Raw genomic sequence first — 17,598 nt, forward strand, 5'->3', positions numbered from 1 at the left:
CGCCCTATAAAGACCTATGTCTAACTTTCGACGTCAATCGGTTGTAAATATTATGATTATGATGTAAGAGCATATAATATGGTGGTAGATAAAGGCGGAAATAGGACAATTTATAATCATTTTATTGAAGTCCCACTTAACGGAGCTGGGACTACTTCACCGAGCCGAAGCGGGAGTACACATTCTAGTTCAGGACACAATTAACTTAAAAACGTGTTACCTATACAGTTCTTTTCACTTCGATTTCGAGGAAATCAAACCAGTATGTTAGTAAGAATATGTACATACCTTTACATGTACATATCTTTGATTTAAAGACAACATCAGTTAAAGACTTTTAAATGAAACAAAGCTTTATAAAATCCCGTTTTTATTTAGTACATAACATTATAAAATATTTTTATAAACATAAAGTGTAATAAACAGTTGTACAAAATGTTTTAACACAGCTTATCTAGTCACCTGTACATAATACTAAAGTTAATTAAGTGCTAAATAACGCTCAGATTAAATATACCTGTCAGGTATTATAATTTTGTTGCCAGCTTTCAGTCATGGATTTTTATTGACAGGTTTCAACCATGAGTAATCAAGACGAGTGTCAGTCATGAATTTGATCATCTTGTCGTTAGTTTGATTAACGCAATCGTGGCATTTCAATCACGGGTGTGACTGTAGCTATCAGAGTTGTAATAATCCCAAACATGAGCGAGATTACCGTTACAATAAGTGACTAGATTGCTAGACAGCAATCATGAGTGTGATTATCACACAGGGTAACACATACGACTCCATTATTGCCTTGATTTTAAATTAAAATTATTGCAGCGAGCATAGACAAATCGCATCTTCATTCGTTTTTTATTTGTACAGGTATAAAAATCTTAAGCTCGTAAGTACTTTTTGGGATTTAAACCATCTTCAACTCAAATATGAAGAGGGCTGAAACCACGTAAAATGTTTTCTGGATGCTATTTAATATCCGCTATAACTAAAATATATTCTAGTTTTTGATAAATATGCAATTCATGCAAATGTTTTTGAAACTTTTGAAAAAGTATCTGCTACATTTATTGGTGGTCAGAAAAATCAATTAGTATTTAAATAATCGGTTCAGGCAGTCTGATAAGATTTCGTTTTCAAGGAATATCTTTAGACTATAAACCTCTAACATTAACACAAAATGTATCACGGTAATCGATTAAAAGAACCAGATTTCTAGGCTCAGGTCATACTAGATCTAGGTTGAGCTTGATTTTAAATTACTTCGAATAGATGAATGACAGCTGTCAAAATACAATCTTGTGTCGTCATATTGACAATTTCTTACAAGATCTTTAAATATTGACATTAATTTAACGACTTTAAAATTATGGGCACAAGTGGGCTTAAGATTAAAATAGCGATTAAAGATCTGTCAGGTACTTACACTATAATGCTGTTTTTACTATTATAATCCAAATGTACACAAAGCCATAACTAAATTATTTAATTATCTTTTTGACAAAGGATTCCACCTTTTTCAAAAAGATTGTTTGGAATCCAAATAAAAATTATTTTAAAATATTTGATAGAAGCTAAGCATTAATTTTAGGATGTTGAAAAGGTATAAAACGCGACTGCTTTAGCGAATTTTTCACTTAACAGTTGTTCATTGTACAGTCAATGTCTTTTGTGACTCCTGATGATGTCGGAGCAAAAGGTGCGAGAGTATGTACATGTTGAAAGATCTGTTTGGTGTGGAGTTTAAAGATTGACCAGATTATAAATTTCCGTAATTAATAATTTACAACTTTTCGTCATTTCCACTTTCCACGGATTATAGCAAATGAAGCTTAATGATTTAGTTTGATGTTTGCGTACAAATGTAACTAAAATCAATGAAGGTTACTAAATTTTAGTTTCTTAATTTAAAAAAATGCGTCTTAAAACCGACCACAGAGCGTAGAACATGAGGACAACGAAAAGAATCCGGACTATCTGGTGAAGATAGTATAATCTGTAAAAAAGAACAAAGGTTTTAGATACCGAATGAGATTATTACATAACTCCCACCACCCACCCTTTAGAAACTACACAACAACCTTTGTAGGCAGATTATTGACCTCAGATAGGCACAATTTGTCTGGCTACCACCCTAACGACAAAACGTGCCTCCAAGCGGTTTAGCGTACTGACACGAAGTCCCGTAGTTAAATATACTCCTAACAGGTTAGCCTGTTACCATTTTAAGACTGCCACTGAATGAGAATCCAGCCAAGGGACATGTAGTGAAATTAAAAAAGAAAAAAGAAATACAAAAATAGTGCCAATACGCTTGTAAATATCTCTAAACTAAACTCAAGTCTCAACAGCACTATCCATTTTCCAGGAGATAGAGTGTGAACAGCACTACTATTTTTACATATTGAATTAGTGTAATTGTTGTTAACCGCACTAAATGAAATAAAAAAAAAAAAATTATGTACTTACAAAACAAAAAAATTGGCACAACTTAACTCTGATTTTAATGTTACATTATGTTAAAATTTACTGTTTTATTAAGAATATAGTTTTCTCTTTTCAACTCATAAATAAATTGAAAGGAATAAAATAAAATTAGTTTATTATTATGTGGCCCTATTTAAAAACCTACGATTTTTTTGGTACCTAGTTATTTTAAATACAGTGCAACCTCGATATAACAAATCGGAGGGTAACAAGAGAATATTCGTAATATCAAGTAATTCGTTGAACTGAGGTTTGTTATGTTGAGGTTAGATTGGTCTAAAATTCGTTATAAAGAGGTAAAAGAACTTTTACGTTTCTGAGCCATTTTAACTTAAATCTTTAACAATAGTGACGAGCAGAGGTGTTTACATTACTTTCCATCAAAACAACAATGATTACTGTACAAACAAAAGCGTGTCGAAACATGTCGAGACATGAATCACATTATAAGAGTAAGAGTTATATTATTGGTGGAAACTTTATATAAAGGTTTTGGGTTGGCAAAGTTCGTTAATTAGAGGTATGAATACTTTTTCTTGATAGTTGAAAATTCGTTATAAAGAGGTTGTACGCAAAGAATGTTCGTAATGTAAAGGTATATTTAAATTGACTCTTATGGACAATTCAAGGGGATTACGAAGAATTTGTTAAATCAAGGAAGTCGTTATATTGAGGTGCGTTATATTAAGGTTGCACTGTATACTGTTTTTAACTATGTTTTTTACTAAAGCAATGGCGGATGTTAAGTGGATGCTATGGGTGGCTTACACTTCATACAGGCGTAGAAGCACTGCCTACCCTAAAAAAATATATCACTCGTAAAGTATGAGGATTTATCCATTTTTTGCCAAGTTTCTGAATTATGCCTACCCTGATCTAAAACCTTGTGCACGCCACTGGATGCCATCCCTTATAAACATAGCGACACTTCGATATGGCAACATATCCTACTAAGAGTCAACCTGAGGCGTAGGTGTTAAGCCTCATGTGCAGTGGCGTGCACTTCATTCATGCACAAAAGCACTGCATACCCTAAAATTGAAATATAGTCTGTATAAGATAAGGTGTTTTTTCCATTTCATGCAATTTTCCTGGTGTATGCATACCCTGGTAAGAAACCCAGGGCACGCCACTGCTCATGTGTCTGTAATTTCACCGGCAACCGCGTTCTTCATACTGGAACACAGCATTGCAACAATGCTTCTTAGAGGCAGAAATAAGCATGGCGTAAGTACCTCTTCGGATGAGCTCTGCCACTAAAAGTTCTATACTACGAAAAATTTATATAAATAATAAATTGCAGTAAACCTTTTCCACTTAATCCTCGCCTGTGGCAGAGTATCGTCGGTGTCCTTGAACAGGTATCGGCGGATGCCCGCGAGATAGTCGTCGAAATACGAGCTCCAGTTCACCTCACTCATGCTGAACGGGAATATCTGCCAAACGAAAGTTGCTTTATAACATTAATGCCCGTTTTCACTAACGATGAACAAGGCAATGCCTTAGTAGGTAACACCTAATCTAAGGAGATTCCTATGCATATCATCTTATCAACTACGAGTTGGTGAAACGTTTTTTTTCTATAGACATCGTCTAAATCTTTAGGCATTCGGCATTTCGGACTGTTCGTGCGATCTACAAAATGTGATTTGCAATAATTTGAAAATTTGAAGTAAGAATAAACTTGCAGTGCCCTACCCTCGTTTAAAGGAAATTGCATACAATTTTACAATAAACTAACTGTTGACATCTTGGAGATGTCTCTTTCGAAGTTCGAAGTTTGTATTAGGCGTAAGCTTATAGAAATAGACCTACCATAGTATAAAGGACTACGTAATCGATAAAAAAAGCTTCGGTGTGAATTATTGCTCTAACCCGGTTGCTCTTCTAATAATTTTAAATGACAATGTGAGATGATCAGTCTTTTAATCAAAAAGAACACTCAGCTAAGTTTGTTGTGGGCTTCTTCTTAAACAAGGGCGCGTTTGGAAACTTCGTAGCTTGAGTTTTAAGTTTACGACATAGTGATTGCACTCATCTCACTACCATTACATATTTCTCATGTAATATATGTATCATAAATGTCACCTATGGGCCTATTTAAATAAATATATTTTTGACTTTAACTATATATCATCTGAAAATTTATCTAAATAGTTTTAAAAAGCCTCATTCCGTTGTTTAGCACGAGCGGAAAGCGACTGTTTAATACTACGTAAAGATAGAGAGCACTCTCTTGTTAATGCCTATGACTAGACTCTACCTGTTTGTCTAGGTCGGAAGTGTTTTCCCAAAGCCCGCGCGTTCTTTGGTTGCAAAACGCGATCTCATGCGTGCAGAAGTAGCTGATCACTGATGAGAACTTGTGGATTTTGCGGTACACCTTTAACATCCTGGAAAACATTATATTATGTAACATCCTAATTTAAAATATAATTTAAGAACAAGACACACAAACACAAACAACTAAAACAGCCTTTTGGTGAAACCGAGAAATGAGAGCTGCATCAAAATCCACTCCACTTTAGCAGTGTTTCTCGAACAATCGGTTAATCACTTCATAACATTAAGCAGTTGACAGTAATTGTTATACATTTAATGTTCTAAACGTTTTCCATCAATGAGGGAAAATGGGAAAAAGTTTGTAAGCTAGCAACATTCCGCAGGTGTGAAGTGAAGCTTGCACGGGTTGTTTTCACTGGTTTTGGACACAATGCACTGTTTGAATGAATGTTCTTAATTCTATGAGTTAATCATAACGAGAACACTAATAATAATTGAGTTAGTTAGTAAATGTATTTAGAAAAAAATAGAAAAAATACATTTCGAAAAACCTTTTTTTTTTTGTTTTAACTAATCCGGCCAAGCCCGGGTTGATGACATTTTTTATTGGGCAAAATGGGAAAAAGTTTGTGACCTAGCAACATGTGACAAGTGCGACGTGCGCGGGGCGTTTTCACTGTTTTTGGGCACAATGCAATGCATGCAATAATGGCTGTATTAGGATTCTGTATGTTCTCAATTCTGTGTCTAGCACTTACTTGGGTTTCTTTCCAATGCACATGGCGAGTCCGTCGACGAGAGCTGCCGGCAGTAAATGAAGGAACAGTATGCAGATCCGGTTCATCAGCGCAGACTTATTTAATTGGAGGGAGAAGTACCTGTACAATGTGTGATTAAGCTTAATGACATTTTTCATGACAGTTACATTCAATTTAGACGAAAAGTTATAGATATTTGTTCTACTAATTAACCTGACTTACATTTTAGTTAAGTTAAAGTTTAATTTTATTTATTATTTTTAAGACATCAATATTAATTATTTTAATCCGATTTAATCCATTTTTGTTTTGTTTCCTAATAAGTGATTAAGTTAAATTTTTCATTGTAACTTAGCTTTAAATATTTATACTTTTAAAGGTTTATATGAACAGACTAATAATTAATTGTAAATAATTTATAAGAATGACTTTTACATTTTAATGCATGCTGTGATAACCTGTAAATAGTTTAACATTTACTATGTGACTCATTCCAAAAAAGAGCAAGTTTTAATGTATCTACTGTTGGTTGTCCATTATAAATAAATAATAACATAATGAAACTTTGCATTATCATGTGAACTTTAAACTGCAATCTCAAGTTATTACGATTTTTCATTCAATTTCCAGATGACTGGTGAACTGCTTCCCTAAGAGATTTATTAAAAATAAGAACCCAGGACTTCGTGATCTGCAATCGAAGATTTTCTCCACTAGAACAACAGGGTAATAGTATAGGCATATTTTTAACGATCAAGTAAGCTCACCATACAGCATTCGAGAAGGGGTGTTTGTCAATTCTGGCCATGTTGAGCGCGGTGAAGTCGCCCCACGTGATTCTGTTCTCCACCGAGCTCACGAAGTTGAAGATAGGCGGCTCCGCGGGAGGACTGCAAGTATTTTAACGGGTATTTACATACCTATAATACCATCATCATATCATCCTTCTCATTGGGGGAGGAGACCCAATGAGAAGGATTTTTGCTGTTCTGCGAAACTTAAAATACCTGTGACCAAAATTTACATTGAAACAGCTTCTATTGCATCCTGGAGATGAAGATACCGTTTAGCCTGAGTTAAAAAAACGATTGTCATGTGATTTTAAGTAATCGATACACACGCTGTAAAACCTGGAACACTGAAACAGCTTCTCTTGCATTCTGGAGATGGAGATACCGTTTAGCCTGAGTTAAAAAACGGTCGTCATGTGACTTTTAAGTAATCGATACACACGCTGTAAACCTGGCGGGCGATCCAACCCAGCTGATCTGTTCATTTGTTTTTAATCGTGCTATTTAATTATACATTGTTTTTAAAATCATCATCATCACGGATCTCCTCCCACAATGAGAAGGGTTGATGCCGCAGTCCACCACGCTGACTGGATTGGTTCACTTCACACGCCTTTGAGAACATTATGGAGGATTCTCAGGCATGCAGGTTTCCTCACGATGTTGTCCTTGACTGTTGAAGCAGTGCCCAGTGCATAGGACTTCGTGTTAACTTCCGGGTGGCCGGGTTCGAATCCCAGCACGCACCTCTATCTTTTCAAAGTTATGTGCGTTTTAAGTAATGAAAATATCACATATGTACAGGTTAATTGGTAATTTTAATTGGTTAAAAAACTCGTAGGTACTGGATTTAGATCAATTATAATAATTTTAAATGACTCAGGTACCTATACTTCAGTTTCTTTATAAAAGTACTAGCTGTTGCCCGCGACTTCATCCGCTTTTGTTTTTGTTTTTCGAAAGACATGTGCATCATAAATGTGGCAGCACTTTATGTATTTAGGATAGCTAAGCCTGGTTTAAAATCGTCAAACACTTTCGTCCCCTCTCCCAAGAGAACTGAGCTTAATTTCGGGATAAAAAGCATCCTATATTACTAACTACAAACCAAGCAGATGGTCCACTCGATGATAAGTGAGTGAATTACCATCGCCTATAAAAAGAGTATAAGCAGTGATCGGCCAGTGGTTAGGACTTCCCAGCACGCACATCTAACTTTTCTTAGTTACGAGATTCCCACATAATGTTCTCAAAGGCGCGTGGAGCCCACCAATCCGCACTGGGCCAGCGTGGTGGACTACGGCCTAGACTCTTCTCATTGTGGGACGAGATCCGTGCCCTATAACTCGTTGCCCAGAGTTGATATGATGATGATGGACAGAGTAACAGCTCGCAAGGCTGGCAATGAACACATCCTGCAACGTGTCGCCCTGTGTCCATCAATCTGAGGCATAGGTTTTAAGACTCATGTGCCTGTTTACGAAAACAACGTTTCCAGAGCACACAGAAATTCTGCTTGGCGGTAGTACCTCCCCGGACGAGCTCTGTGTGAGAAATAAAGTTGGAGTGACCAAACTCACCTGCTTTTATACTGATTGTGGACGTTGTGAGCGGCCACCATGAGGCCATTGACCACTGAGTCCACGGGCACCAGGTCCGCAGTCACTGACTCGTCACACTGTAGCGTCCGAAGCATACCCGTTACTGAAAGCAATTTAGTTAAAATAATTAAATAGTTCAAACAAACTAAAAAAACACGCTTGGTGTAAAAAACTAAACTAATTTCTTTTTTTTAGTTTATTCATAATAGCGATTTTTTTTAGTTTTTCTTGATCTATTATTTTTATTAGAGCAAAATTAATCGGTAACCCATCCACCATTAAAGAGATAAAATATTTTTTTTTTTATTCAGTGTGCCCGTCTTTCGAAATGCAAGTTCTAATTATTATTTAAAACAGGCCATTAAAAAGTAATAGCTAACGCCCTCTACCATCTAGTAGCTTAATGTTTTCTGTGGAATTTGTTAGGTACGCGAACGCCATAGGTTTTTTACATTTGGGTCTAGATGGCGCTGCAGTAATTAGTAAAAAATCTTATTTTTATAGTGAAAATTGGAATAATCTTTTCAGATTAGTGTATTGTCATCGGTCCTCGATATGTCTACAAAGTTTGAAAGAAATCTGACCGTTTAAAGTGGGTCAAAATCGCGCCCAAAGAAGTCGGTTACAAACAAACATACAAGTGAAGCTTATATGAAGCGTGTAAAAACAATTGCTTTTTTCACTTTTGACATTTCTGAAGTGACAACTCTATAATCACGTATTACAGTTTTTGAAGTTACAATTCTTTTGGCGCGTTAGGGTAAAATTAAGTACGAGGGTAAATTTTGATGATGCGCACTCACACGACCTCAAAAAACCGACACCCTGAAGTTAGCTATAAGGTAAGACAGTGTCCACTTTCAATTGTCAAAGTCTGCGGGATCATTCCGGTGATTTAATTGATTCAATTGTACAAAAATCTCAAATTTTAATGTTGAGTGAAACTTGGTACTTCGATAATGAGTTAATTAGTATTCCAAATATAATTGATTTATGTCCATTTCTTTAATTATGTAGAAATATTTTTTTGTTATATTTAAATACAAAGTGTATTTAAGTAGATAATTCGTTATAATAAAACTTTAAATGTATTAAAAACCTTTTTTCTATCATCAGTGTAGTATTTTCCACAAACGTAGATTACGGCGAAAGATAATTTTTTTTTTTTAATTTTTATCTTTTTACGCCAAAGAAGTATATCTTCTAACGCGTGTACATAAGTACAAAGACTAATTGAGATTGTGGATAACATTTTACTAATTTTTGCTTACACACGTTAGGGGCCCCTGTAGCCCATAGGCCCCGTATCATTGATACGGCAGATATGGCGGCACCAACGCCCCTGTTGGTTAGTTAATAGTTATAGATCATACGCTCTTACCGGCACCCACAGCAACTCCAGTCGGGCCGTACATGTTATCCAACCAACACTTTAGCGGCTCCTTTACGGTTGACGTCACTGTTAAAAACGTTAAAAAGAACACGAGGTAAACAAAGATATCGGATAATTAAAACATAATCGCAACGCTCAAACATAATATACCCATTGAAGATAATCAAGGACTTTGGTGTTCCTTTGAACACTTTGAATTATCTTAATTTGATAAATAATTTAATTGATGGAGACTGGAAAATCAAAAGCATAGAAGAAAAAAAAAGAAAAATAACTATCCAAGGATTGGTGATGCTTTTACTATCATAATTATTCAAACATTTCCAACACAAATCTAGCTATTATTAAAAGTAACGAATAAGTAACAAAATTAATAAGAAGCTACTGAAACAGAACTATAAACCAAGAAACTGCCAAGCAATCTCTATTTAAAAAAACAAACAATGAGAACGCATCGAATAGTAAATTTTCACCATTCTCGCGGAAGTCAGACACGTCGTACGAAAGAAGGTGATCTTTGACAAGAATTAAGATGTCATTAAAATAGAAATAAGCGTAGGGACTGTCATATCACCATCACTTGACTGACCTGCAGAAACACATTAAAGAATTTAATGAAAAATGCCAAATTCTTGCTCCACGGAGCCTGCAGATAGCCTTTATGGTTGCCAACCTCCGAAAGGAGATGGCACCGCAAGAAGAAGAACAATGCTGATGGATGATCGATAGAAGGATAATAAATAAGTGTTCATTACCTATTGCCGGTCGGAAGATACCCAGAGGTACGTTGCCCGCATTCAGTCTCAATTCATTCTCCGCTAAAGCCTTTGTAAATGTGTAGGTGTTAGGCCATTTACCTAGAATACTGGAACAAAGCAGAGGTTATAATCTAGGTATATTAAATACGAAGCGGTGATAGCCTAGTAAAGCTTCGGCTTTCCTATCGTGGAGACCGAGCTCGAGCCCCGCCACGCACCATTAACTTTTAACGGAGTTATTTAGTGTATGTTTAATTTAAGCAATTATGAATATCACTTGCTTTAAACGGTGAAGGAAAACATCGTGAGGAAACCTGCATTTCTGAGAGTTCTCTATAAAGTTATCAAGGACGTGTGAATTCTAACAATCCACACATAACCAACGTGCTGGACTATGGCCCTTCTCATTCTGTAGCCTTAGTACAAGATTTTCGAGTCGCTTTGAGCAGAGCGTTTGTAAAATTAAAATCAAAAGTTCAAGATTGGTTAAGACGATATTGAATTGCCAGGAATTGAACTTGGGCCCCCCGAATGAAAGGTGGAATTCTTACCCGCTAGATTATCTCTATTTATTTTGTATTTTGACGGCCGATTGGCGCAGTGGGCAGCGACCCTGCTTTCTGAGCCAAGGCCGTGGGTTCGATTCCCACAACTGGACAATGTTTGTGTGATGAACATGAATGTTTTTCAGTGTCTGGGTGTTTATCTATATATTATAAGTGTTTATGTATATTATTCATTTAATTATTCATTAGTCATCTTAGTACCCATAACACAAGCTATGCTTACTTTGGGGCTAGATGGCGATGTGTGTATTGTCGTAGTATATTTATTTATTTATTATTTATTTATTTATTTATAATACTAACTAGTTACCGGAAAGTAACTAATGGTTATAAGTAATACTAGGCTACCATCGAATAAAACAGTATTATTTTAAAATTGCAGTATGTTTAACAGACCTTGGTCTTTAAAATAAAGATTATAAAAAGTCTGAAACAAAACGTCGACAATAAAAGAATAATACTGCATTAACTTTAAAACCTTTGCAACAAAACAAAAAATTAAAAAAAACAAAAGCATGGAGTCTAAATATCCTCACGTGGGAAGCACGTCGTTGATCTGTTCATCCGTCAATTTGTCGATCATCCGTTGAAGCTTATCACTGTCACCCTCGCAGGGATAGAACTTCTCCTCGATGCGGTACAGGTGCGAGTTGGAGTACGCCGTCGATATGTGCATGAACACCTGGAAAATGTTTCACTACAGAGCTTAAAAAAGAAAGAAAGAAAGAAAAAAATCTTTAGTAATTTGATTTGACGAAGGATTGGCGCAGCACGCGACCCTGCTTTCAGTGTAAAAGGCTACGTGTTCGATTCCCACAACGAGAAAATGTTTGTGTGATGTATATGAATGTTTGTCAGTGTCTGTGTGTTTATTTGTATAGTATAAGTATTTATGTATATTATTCATTAAAAACATATATATATATATTCATCAATAATTTGAATACCCATAACATGCGTACTTTGGGGCTAGATGGCGATGTGTATTGTCGTAGGATATTAAAAAAAAATAAAGCCACTCATTAAAATTTACAACACCTCACCAGCACACTAATACCAGGTTTTTTTTAACAGTAATAATTGTCGGACCAAGCACCTGAGGAGCAGGTGTTAAGACTCAATCAATAGCCTATAATAGTCTATTATGTTGGACTAAAGAACTCTCCAAACGGGAGGGTTTGCCTATGGTCTGGGCAGATTGCTTGGTAGCAGTAGCTCGTTTAGTCGCACGACATCCGCATAACGAGGTGGGGTGGTAACAACCGTATTCTGATCTGCCGTCACCACACCGCATGTTAAGCCACAATTTGACTGTTGTTACTTGTCAGAGGTATTCTTTCCATACCTTTAATTCCTTAATATCTTTGGCCAGTTGCAATAAGTACAGCGGTGCCCGCACATTCGTCACCAGCGCCGCGCGTAAATGCTCGTCGAACTTAACAGTAGCGGCTGAATGGAAGATTATGTTGACCTGACGAAGAAGCAAACATACAAAATTTTCATTTTATTATAGAAAAATTAAATGACATTAATGTTCATTATTTGTTATTCATTAAAAAAATACCATTCTACTTTATGGTCAGAAAAACTAAGTCGTAAGTTGTTCATACAAAAGTCTACTCTATCATTAACAAAATTCAATTTATAATCGTCTGGGCAGGCTGTAACATATATGTCACCGCGCTCATCGGCGGAATGATTTCGAGTCACGTCACCGGTTTTACCGGCGAGGCGCTTTCAAACATTCAGAGTTGATCGAACCCCCTTCCAAACCCCCTGACGTTTCCCACTTTGAATTGATCTCCTAGTTTGAGTTTTAAGTAAACGAATGCAGTTATCATCATCACTAACATTAGTGTAACATGTTAAATGTATGAACGTTTTATAAGTGCCTTTGATCGAAACCCCCGAAATGCTTTCCACAAACCCTCAGACTCTGTATCTTCCAGACAACAAAGAAAAAAAAAGCTCTAGTAGGTACTACAAAAAGCCCTACTCTTAACTTTTAGTTCTAATGCCCATTTCTCTTACGACGAATATGGCAATGCCTAAATAAGTAACGCCTAATCTAAGGGCATTGCTAGGCGTACATCAACCGTTCACTATCTCCTAAAAGTTGGTGCAGGACACAGATCTATACAGACTCTGCAGAGGCTGCGGAGACGCCGCTGCATTTAATCTGTCCCTGTCCCTCGTTGATACATAAATCCAGCACTCTTTTAGGGAAGTATATACAACCAGAAAATGCTAATTTTCTTCCAGCAAGGAAAAAGGAGAAAGGAGGAGCAAGGAAAAAGGAGGTCTAGATAGCGGCGTCACAATAGATGATAACCGTCGACGTGACACCAGGTACCAGGCGAACCTGAGCCGCAAGCAGAAGAAGAAGAGTTGGTGAAACGTTTTTTCGCCTAAATCACTAGGCATTGCATTCGAATTTAGGCAATGCCTAGTTTTAGTGCTCGGGTATAAGACACTTCACAGTGTATTCAATTTGTTCACAGATAACTTCTAAACGCTGTGTGTTGATCATAATCGTTCCTCGTAATCGGCTTATCAAAATTAGAAAAAATGCGTAAAGAAAACGCTTCGTTGCGCGAAACCTTCGCTCACCTACCTAATTTAGAAGGTACTACCGTCCTACCTATCTGTCCTACTGTAACATTGTAAGTATTTGTCTGTTCTTTTGTCCATTTTGTGGTATTACATAATAAGAATGTATGCGAAGGTTGTGCGTAAGCATTTGCTTATCCAATTTGTTCGAAAACTAAATTATTTATTTGAATTCCAATGCTAAGTAGAGGAAATGAATTAAGATCCAATAAGGTTTTTATCTAAATCATTAATATTATATTTTTATATATTTCCGTCTAAACAAGTGGTATTTAATTGCATAAAATTAACGAAACGCACACAACTTCGGAAAGTTAGAGGTGCGTTCCAGCGATCAAACTGGGTTTCCCAAAACGGGCGCGCCGAACCCTTAACCAAACCTACCCACTTGTGGTTTCTGCCACAGTCTCGTGTGCCTTTAAGGCTGTAATTTTTTTTTAAATTTTCGACTAAGCATTACATCCTAATTCGCAAGCGTAGCCTATTATATTTTGATGATCTACCTGCATACATTATAAAGTGCTTTTTTATAAACAAACCTACGAGAAACAATTTATAATTATGTAACAAATACATCATAAAGCAACTCTTGTGAGTTCAGCCAGAGTTTTCGGGTGCGAATCACGCTCGCTCAGAACTAAGAACATACAGAAACCGTGTACCCGACTTTGAACTATTGAAGGATCAAAATCCACTTTACATTGGTTTCTCGAACAAACGGCACTTCATACCATTTAGCAGTTGACAGTAATTATTTTAGCTTTAATGTTCTAAGCGCTCACCATACAACTGAAAAATGGGAAAAAAATTATGAAAATCGTGCGCGGGGCGTTTTCACTGTTTTTGGACACAATAATAATCATTTAATTCTGACGTTTCCATCCATAGATTTCTAGTATATTAGTAACAATTTTTCCTTAACCACTATAGTAGTATTGGCTAGTTTAAATAATAAAAATAAATAAAAAATACACTGCATGCAATGGCTGAATTATGATTCTGTTTGTTCTTAATTCAATGCGTCAGCGGCGCGGCGCCTTGTCGAGCAAAGAGGTCCGCACGCGCAGTACCGCCAACAGTGCGGTTATAGCGGCAACCTTGCAGACTGGATCACAGCAATTCTGCTTAGCGGCAGAAATAAATACAATTACCTTTTCGATAAGAGTCTGCCTATCACTAATGGTGAGTCCTAAACCCGCGGCCTCGCAGTCCGCCGGTATGGCGACTATTTTGTGTCGGAACTTTGGTACTTCTTCTTTGAGACGGCTGAAAACCTGGGAAAAAAAACATTATTGACTATTAGGTATCATAGTTTGTTGTTACATTTTTATGTATTATGACTACACTACCTGTCAGTGTAGCGACAGCAGAAAGGTCTTTCTCTACGTTGCGCAGAATTAAATCGTGGCTAAGATCTTTAATGGTTAAAGATTGCCTAGTTGCATTGCAGCCTTGATTGCAGCCTTGGTTTTTATGCATAAAAACTCAACTCCTCCCACAATGAGAAGTCTTCTCATTGTGAGACCCGTGCCCTGTACAGAGCCGGTAATGAATTGATATGATCATGATGAAATTAGACCTATTTTTAAACGCGGTGAATAAGTCTGCACACGTAATAAAAACTATGGTTATAGCTGATCGATAAAAAAATTCAATTATTCATAATCTCACTACCGTGTAATTCTCATGTACGCATCAAAAGTGCCACCTATGGTCAGTGCCGTGCACTTCATACATGCACAAAAGCACTGCATACCCTAAAATTGAAATATAGCCCGTATTAGAGGAGGATTTTTTCCATTTTATGCAATTTTCCTGCTGTATGCATACCCTGGTAAGAAACCCAGTGCACGCCACTGCCTATGGTCCTACTTGAATAAAGATATCTTTGACTTTGACTTTGACTTTGAATCATGTGGAAACCGTGGATTATTCCGGTGTAAAAAGTACCCTAGGTATATGTTAATCCAAATTTCAGTGCAATCCGTTTAGTAATTTTTGTTTAAAAGAGTAACAATCAACCATATTATATCCTCAAACATTCAAGTAAGATAGGCGGTTTTGTATATTTAGCACCAAAATAAGTGGCAAACAATAAACAAGGAAACACAATTCGCACATGTACAAAATCTTGCTAAAAGTGTACCGGTATAATGTAATACAAATAAGAAAATAACTACAATTTAGTCATTGATGCGTAGTCAATAATCATGTACGCTTTATTACTGAATGTGTTATGACAAACAAGGAAACCACAGAGTAAATAGCAAGAGGTGCAAAGTATGTAAATAGGTGAGGTATAAAAAAATAGTTTACCCGCATGAACAAAGTCAATATACTTAGGTCTTAGATACTATTTGTTGTTGATAATGTTATTTTAAGTGCCCAGGTGTATTTATACTGTCGCGGATGCAATTGTATTTTTTATAAAATGCATCTCAGTTATATATTACCAAAGAGCACGGGGGTATAACCTGATCTTTAACATTTATATTAAGCTCTGACGCAAATTAAGGTTCGTATGTTTGAACTAAATGTAAGTATATCTGGAAACATTGAGCTCGGACGCAAATTAAGTGTGGTAAGTTTACTTAAATGTATGGCTTAATGTGTGTCTGTGTTCAGGATCGAGCGCTTATGAGCGCTTTTGGCAAGATTGGCATTTTGGCCTCTTCCGAGAAAGTATTTATTTTAAGAAAGAGAAACGACGCCATAGGTTTAAATGTTTGTTAAATCTATTTAGACGTTAGCATTTTATTAATCAGTGTGAACAGAAGGAAGTCTTTAGAGGAATGTTTGTTAATTTAAAATAATGATAAACGACTAAGACACCGGGAGGTATCTATTCATCGTTTCAGTCCATGTAGGACTAAAGTATATCGATTTGATTTCGATTTACGAATGGACACTTGCCGATAACCACCTGAGGGGTTGCTACGGCGTCACCGGGGGAGTGGGGCGAGTGCGAAAGCTAGCCATGAGAAGAGCGCGTGAGCTCGACGACATCGGGGGGAGGCTAAAGTGTATCGAAAATGCACCCGTATTTCCATCAAAATACCCACCAACTCATTGGTGGGTATTTCAACACAATCAAATATAATTTTAACTGTTTCTTGATAACATCTATTAAGTAATTAACAATTATTAGGGTATTTGTAAAATCCTAATCAATTTAATATAATATCTGGCAAATATGAATTTATAGTTATCAAAATATTGAATATTTACCCACTTTATAAAATTACTGTAACCATATTTTTTGTTCGCTAGGAGGCTCGTCAAAAAAGCATAGCAGTCGATATAGCATAGAAACCGATTATGACTTAGACTGCGCCGTAACTTACCACCAGATGAAATTGCAATAAGTCAAAATTGTGCCGTGTGGTAACGGAAGCTATACTGGTCACCACTACTTCTCTTCCCGCAGATGTCCTACGAGGCGACTAATAGAATACTTAAATTCAAATATGTTTAATTCATGTAGACCTTATTACGGGCACTTATGAAGCGTTCATACATTTAACACGTTACACTTATGTTAGTGATGGTGATAACTGCATTCGTTAACTTAAAACTAAAGCTAGAAGGGTTTCAAACGCGCCCTGGTCTAAGAAGAGCCCACAACAAACTTAGCCAGGTTTTTGTTTTTGTTTTTTGTTATCACCATCTCACAGTCTAGTTAATGTTTAGCTATGAAGTAAGAGCAATTCATACCCAAGCTTGTTTATCATACATGAAATCCTTAATATTATAACAGGATTTTTCTATAAGCTTACGTTTTATATAAACTTTGAACTTATTGAGAGACAACTCAAGGATTTCATCTGGTAATATGTTATAAAAAGATATACAAATAACCTTAAATGAATTACTAATTTCATGCAGCCTAGTAAACTGCACTTATAACGGAGAAAGGGCAGCAGCGTCCTCTGTGCTCATACTACCATCTACTGAAATAACCAAGTCTGACCAGCGTGGTGATTACGAGCACACCCTCCCGTGTGAGACAGCGGCCTTTAGTCCAAAGAGACTAAACTCTCAACGTTATAGCCTATAGATTGAGATGAGAGAGACGCTCAATCTCTCTCTCAATCTCGTGGTGATTAGGAGCCTTTCAGATCGGAGCACAGCATTGCAACAATGATGATTAGCAGCAGAAATAAGCATGGACGAGCTCTGTCACAAAAAGCTCTTCAACTACTGACAAAAACGTAGACGTTAACGGGTTTTCAGGGTTTAAGTGGGTATTCCGACCTCTTCTCGCCAGTGAGTCAAACTTACCCGTTCAGAAACAGAGAAGACTTTCTGTGCTAATTGGCAGGAGACATTTAGGTATCTCTTCGGGGAA

General features: G+C 36.5%; 1 protein-coding gene across 3 annotated transcripts in view; it reads right to left on the bottom strand.

Annotated features, from left to right (window-relative positions):
* Nucleotides 1–362: 362 nt before the first annotated feature.
* LOC120627968 (fatty acyl-CoA reductase wat-like) overlaps nucleotides 363–17,598 on the bottom strand; it is a 62,476-nt gene continuing 45,240 nt past the window's right edge. For all 3 annotated transcript variants that reach the window (XM_039896107.1, XM_039896105.1, XM_039896106.1), the window contains exons 4-14: nucleotides 14,402–14,524; nucleotides 11,986–12,111; nucleotides 11,177–11,322; nucleotides 10,072–10,181; nucleotides 9,305–9,382; nucleotides 7,903–8,026; nucleotides 6,299–6,421; nucleotides 5,532–5,651; nucleotides 4,754–4,883; nucleotides 3,799–3,926; nucleotides 363–1,999 (exon numbers count right to left, since the gene is read on the bottom strand). In XM_039896107.1, coding sequence (XP_039752041.1) covers nucleotides 1,906–1,999; nucleotides 3,799–3,926; nucleotides 4,754–4,883; nucleotides 5,532–5,651; nucleotides 6,299–6,421; nucleotides 7,903–8,026; nucleotides 9,305–9,382; nucleotides 10,072–10,181; nucleotides 11,177–11,322; nucleotides 11,986–12,111; nucleotides 14,402–14,524 — 1,302 coding nt within the window. In that variant the 3' untranslated portion in view covers nucleotides 363–1,905. The remainder of the gene's footprint in view (nucleotides 2,000–3,798; nucleotides 3,927–4,753; nucleotides 4,884–5,531; nucleotides 5,652–6,298; nucleotides 6,422–7,902; nucleotides 8,027–9,304; nucleotides 9,383–10,071; nucleotides 10,182–11,176; nucleotides 11,323–11,985; nucleotides 12,112–14,401; nucleotides 14,525–17,598) is intronic.

This window comes from Pararge aegeria, chromosome 12 (genome assembly GCF_905163445.1).
Source record: "Pararge aegeria chromosome 12, ilParAegt1.1, whole genome shotgun sequence".
Lineage (NCBI taxonomy): Eukaryota > Metazoa > Arthropoda > Insecta > Lepidoptera > Nymphalidae > Pararge > Pararge aegeria.